At 54.5% G+C, this 5,114-nt stretch overlaps 1 protein-coding gene across 1 annotated transcript in view; it reads left to right on the top strand.

Annotated features, from left to right (window-relative positions):
• Positions 1-623: 623 nt before the first annotated feature.
• Positions 624-5,114, top strand: part of MFSD4 (major facilitator superfamily domain containing 4) — a gene marked incomplete at its 5' end in the record, with an annotated part of 13,575 nt that continues 9,084 nt past the window's right edge. The window contains 2 exons of the mRNA XM_010293979.1: positions 624-822; positions 958-1,197. Of these exons, the coding sequence (XP_010292281.1) occupies positions 624-822; positions 958-1,197 (439 nt within the window). The remainder of the gene's footprint in view (positions 823-957; positions 1,198-5,114) is intronic.

Raw genomic sequence — 5,114 nt, 5'->3', positions numbered from 1 at the left:
CTCCCCAGTGCTCCCTGTGAGGCAGGACGGCACGGGCGGGCAGGTTTGGGATGACACAATGATGTGGATGCCAGCAGCTCGCTCCCTGATGGGAACTGGGATTGTCCAGCAACGCTCATGCCTGCTCAGCCTGCTCGTGCAATACAGCCCTGCATGAGAAGTGCCCTGGAGCTGCTCAAAAGTCATGATGTGGCCTTGCCTGCACATACCAATGTCCCTTCCTGTTCCCAAATCTGCCCAGTTAAGGAGGGGAGGTTCTCGGGCCTTATTCTGCCTTGAAATGTGCAGAACACGGTTTGAAGGGATGGTTACTCTTCTCCGTGGAAGCTGGGTGGAAGATCTGCCTCTTGAGGGCATCATCCTCCACGCAGGAGATGGCAGTGCCTAGGCTGGCTACGGCTGTGATGTGGAGATGGGCGTGCAAGGTGCGTAGCATCTCGCCTGTCTTGTCAGAAGAGCAAGTGCAGGAACTGCATTAGTTGGAGCTACAGCCTGTGGGTGCATCTCCTGCTAATGCCTGCACCACCGACTGACCTGGGGCTGAAAACGGAGGCAGGGCTGTCGTGTGGATACTGCTCTCATGGTAGTAATTCTGTCCTGTCTTTCCTCTTTTCCTCTCTCAGGTTGGCTCAGTCCTTGTTTGCACTCTTTGCCTCGTCACTGGCAATCTCCTTGGTCTTTGCCATCATCCCTCTGTGCCACAATGTGGTGGTCCTGGCTGTGGTCATGGCTGTGGCAGGACTGGCCATGGGTTGCATCGACACCATCTCCAACATGCAGCTGGTGAAGATCTACCAGAAGGACTCGGCCATCTTCCTGCAGGTGAGCATGGAGCCTGCATCTCTCCTCTGGCTGTGCTTCCTCCTCTGAGGAAGAGGAGTGAGGGTCTGGGCCAACCTCCCTGCAGAGAAGAGCAGTAAACCTCTCTGCTCTACTTGTGTGTCTCATCTCTTGCAGGCCCTTCATTTCTTCGTGGGCTTTGGAGCGCTGCTAAGCCCACTGATAGCTGACCCCTTCCTCTCAGACACCAACTGCATCCTCTCAAACTCCACGGCCAATGCCTCCAGCAACCTCCCTCACATCCGCAAGTCACTGGTCCCGCACCATCCAGGCAACCTGTCTCATTACGACCTGCCGATGAAAGGCATGGTGGTCACTCGCGTCTCCTACGCCTTCTGGATCATGGCCCTCATCAATGTAAGTGCTGCAGCCGGAGTGGCCCAAGCTGTTGCTGGGGACATCCCTGCTTCTCGGCTTTGCAGATGGCTGCGGTGTTTGGGGGGTGTTGGTGCCTGTTGTTGGTCCCAACGATGGAAGGAGGCGTAAGGATGGTTGTGCTGGTCCACAACAAAGGTTCATTTTTTGCCAATTGCCCAGTTTCCAGCAGGTGCCTGGGGCAGGAGGGCAGGACTCCGCGAAGCTGACTGCGATGTCATAGGGTCCGTGTACTGTCTGCAGGGATTTGTCTGATCTCTCTGGAAGCAGGTCGTACCTGCAGCATCCTCCTGGGCAGGAGTTACACCAGCCAACTACACTCAGAGCCACAAGGTCCTCCTCCACGGTCAGTCCGAGGAGGAGCTCGGTGGTGTGGGGATGGCTTGGAGGGCAATTTGCAGCGATATTCATAGGAAAGTGCCCATCGATGAACTGAGTTACTGGGGCCGAAAGTGTCTCTGCCTATTTGTTATGTTTCCCTGGTGATTTGCAGCAGATGTAAAAGCTCTGTGGCCCTTCCTTTGTGAGAGAGATGGGGTTTAGTGCCTGTCCTCTTTCTTTGCCCTGCTGAGTCCCAAAACTGATCTCCAGCAAGCTGCTCTTGCCTGCGGGCGGTCTTTGAAATGTAGCCCTGTTCCTTACCCCCCAGCTACTACCTGAATCCCAGCCTGGTGGTCTGCCCGGCAGCCCCGCTACCTGCTTAGCTGTTGCCCTTCTGCCAAAACGTACGGACGTGCTGGTGCTCCTTCTCCCGGTCCCAGGCCGACGAGCAGCCCTTCATCTTCCACCGCTCCGTCTGCACTAGGCAAAGGGAACAGGTTTATTTGTGCTCTCGGTCTTCCCGTTTGCTGCGTAACTAAAACGTACCCCGCTGCACTTAATCCAGGGGCTTTCATTCGACCGAGGCCGCACAGCTCGCTGACGTGAGGAGAAGAGCCCACAACCAAAATAGCTGGGCAGGTGCTGTAATGAGTTTCTTTGCAGAAGTACCAAAAAGAACGCTCTCTGCCTCGGAGGAGAAGCCAGCTTTAATTACCTCTGACTCTGCGTATGCCGTGGGAAATGTGCTTTTAATTACACCAGAGCGTTATCATTTTGCCAGTCGATCCTGAGCAAACTAATTTAGTTTTGAAGGCAGCGCTTAATATCGCTTTGAATATGACAATGTGTCTGGTATCTGGAGCGCTGATGGGGAGGGTGATTGCCAGGCCCCTCTCTGTGTCCCACGGACATTTTGGGAGCAGGATGGGACCCTAGGCTGAGTCCCGCTGTGCCCAGCAGCTGATGGGTCATGAGCAGGTCATGAGCTGGGCTTGTGCATCGCGGCACGCTCAAGTGCTGTTTGCACGTGTGGGTGGTTCGCACGCGTGTGCGCACGCTGCGTAGGGTCACCAGGAATACGCAGGGAGTCCCGGGGTGCTGGAAGACTGATGGATTTTGGGATAAGGGTTAGATAACAACAAGAGGAGCAGGGAGTACGCCGCGCGCGCGGCTCTTCAGCGTGTCCCCTTGCCAAAGCCGAGCTGTTATTGTCTTTCCCAAAGCCTCGCTGAGGGAGCTGACTCGATTCCTCCTTTAAACTCCATAACCCAATCCACTGGCCGGAGATACCGAGAGTAGCTCAGCTCCCCAACTGCGGACCCTTCTTTAAGGTGTAAACATCAGAGAATAGACGATGATAATTGATGTTTAAAACCCCACGGGGGTGGATGAAATGAGTAAACTATAGAAATGGAAACCAGGACCAGCAACTTTGTTATAAAATGGTCAAAAACACATTTCCATCCCAGTTTTCACGGGGCTGTGCGTATTCTGACACGACACAAGCTGAAATGATTCATTTCAATTTCTTGCTTTGTTTAAAGTGGAAGTGTCTCAATTTGACTTTGGCATAAAGGCAATGTGTGAAGCTGACAGAATAGTTGTTTCGATGTTACTGAAGCACAATGTTTTTGCTTTAGTAAAATTAAGTGGTTCAACATTATCAAAATGAAGTGCTTGGATGACTCCCGGCCAAAATTTTTCATTCTAAGAGCAAATTTTGGCTTTTCATCCAGATTTGGAACAAAAACATATTTTAAAATTCAGTTTCCCACAGAACGGAAATTTCATCATCCAGCCCGTTCCAAGGGGCTGGAAATCAGGAAAATGTTCCTCCGAGAGGGATGTGTTTGTCCGGAAGGTGGTTTCCCAGGGGAAGCGCGGGACACTCCATTGTGCTTAGGTTGCTTAAAAGTGCCCTGGGTACAATAGCAGGGAACAGTCCCGTGCTCCTGGGGGCAGCAACCGAAATAGAAACTGGAGGGAAGGAGCCTGGAATATACCCACGCTTAACTGCGTGATGCAGCAACTTGTTGAGTTTATAATAATGGTTAAAAGCTGCCGGGGGAGGGGAACATCCCCGGCAGTTTGGCGAGCAGAACTGGAGCACCGGGTGCAGGCAGTGGGGCTCTTGCTGCCCGCTGTGCCCTTCAGCCCGCGCAGGCTCCCAGCGGGATGCTCGGGGGTCCCTCTCCCCCTTGAAAAGGCAAAAGCCTTCTGCCAAAAAGGGCGAAGCAGAGTTGCCCTGGGAAGAAAGCCCATGAGCAAATGGGTAGCGCACCAAAAAGCTGCCTGCTCGGGAAGGAGGGTTGGTCGGAGATGGGGGCTGGTCCAGCTTGGTGTGGCTGGGGACTCTGCGGGGCCGGGCAGTGCTTTCAGGACCAGTGCCCTTATTTTAGGGGCTGTGGCTGCAGCTCATCGCTGTTTGGGCTCCCTGCAGGGTGGGAAGGCTTCGGTAGCTCTTTGCCTCGCGCTGGGCAGCCGAGGTGTCGTTCCCAAGAAAAGCGAAGCTGCTTTAGAAGCTGAGTAGCAAGATCCTGTTGTAAGCACGGTGGCCCCGTCCCCACGTGTCCTGGCTCCAGGGGCCGGCGAGGCTCATCATTACCACCCAGCCTCTCCAGCTGGGGCACGTGGGAGCTGCGGATGGGGAGAGGGGCTCTGTGTCCGCCTGCAGCTCGTGACAGTGGCCGTGCTCATGTGGGCAGTGGAAGGGACAGTCCTCGAGCTGTCCCTGTCCTGCGGTCGGGGTAGGCTGCTCCTCTGGGATGGATTTGTCCCTTTGCTTGGTGAAATGTGCCCTGGCAGGGCTTGGCTCTGGCGTTCGGCTCTGCTCCTCCCCATCTGCCTCTGTGATAACTGAGTGGGTGCTCCATCCCGTTACGCATCCTCCTGTGGGCCAGGTGGCCACAGGTGACTCGCCCAGGCGATCTGCTAGCCGCTGTGCAGGCCACAGGGCTGGCTCAGGACGGAGCCCTGGGAACCTGCTTTCTCTTGAGCTCGATCCTTTTGCTTTTCCCCACTTCCCTGAGCTTGCTTTGGCGGGGTGGCAGCCCACGGGTGAGGACTGTGCTTGACCGTGGGTCAGTCTCCAGCTTTTGGGCATTTCCTATCGGAAACGGGCCAGTGCTGGTGAGCAGCTCACAACTGATGGGGTCAGAGCACTCGTGCACCCGAGGTGCTGCTGGCTTCAAGGTGATGCAGTCTGGATGAAGCGAAAGGGACCTGCTTGCTTTAGAGGTGAGGGTCTGGGGAGCAGGGATGTGCCTATGGTCCGACTGGGAATTGGGGGTGTCCGGAGCTGGGGCCCTTTTCTGCGTAGGCACCGAGTGCTCCTTAAGGCTGGAAGTGCCAAGAGACACTTATCTGTATGGCCAGTCCCTCTGCTTGGGTTTGGTGGTTGTTTGGAGTTTTTTGGGGTTTTTTTTTTGGTTGTTTTTTTTTTTTTTTGCAAAATCTGCAATTTAGAAGAATAAAATCTGGTCCTGACCTCCGGAAGGATTAGAACTATCAAGCAAATGCATTTTTCTTCCATGGGACCGAACTAACTGTTCCTATTCCCATTGTTCCCAGAACAATGA

Source organism: Phaethon lepturus, unplaced genomic scaffold (assembly GCF_000687285.1).
Source record: "Phaethon lepturus isolate BGI_N335 unplaced genomic scaffold, ASM68728v1 scaffold14979, whole genome shotgun sequence".
Taxonomy (NCBI): domain Eukaryota; kingdom Metazoa; phylum Chordata; class Aves; order Phaethontiformes; family Phaethontidae; genus Phaethon; species Phaethon lepturus.
Note: the sequence above shows the minus strand (reverse complement) of the source record. Positions and strands in the feature narration are given on the sequence as shown.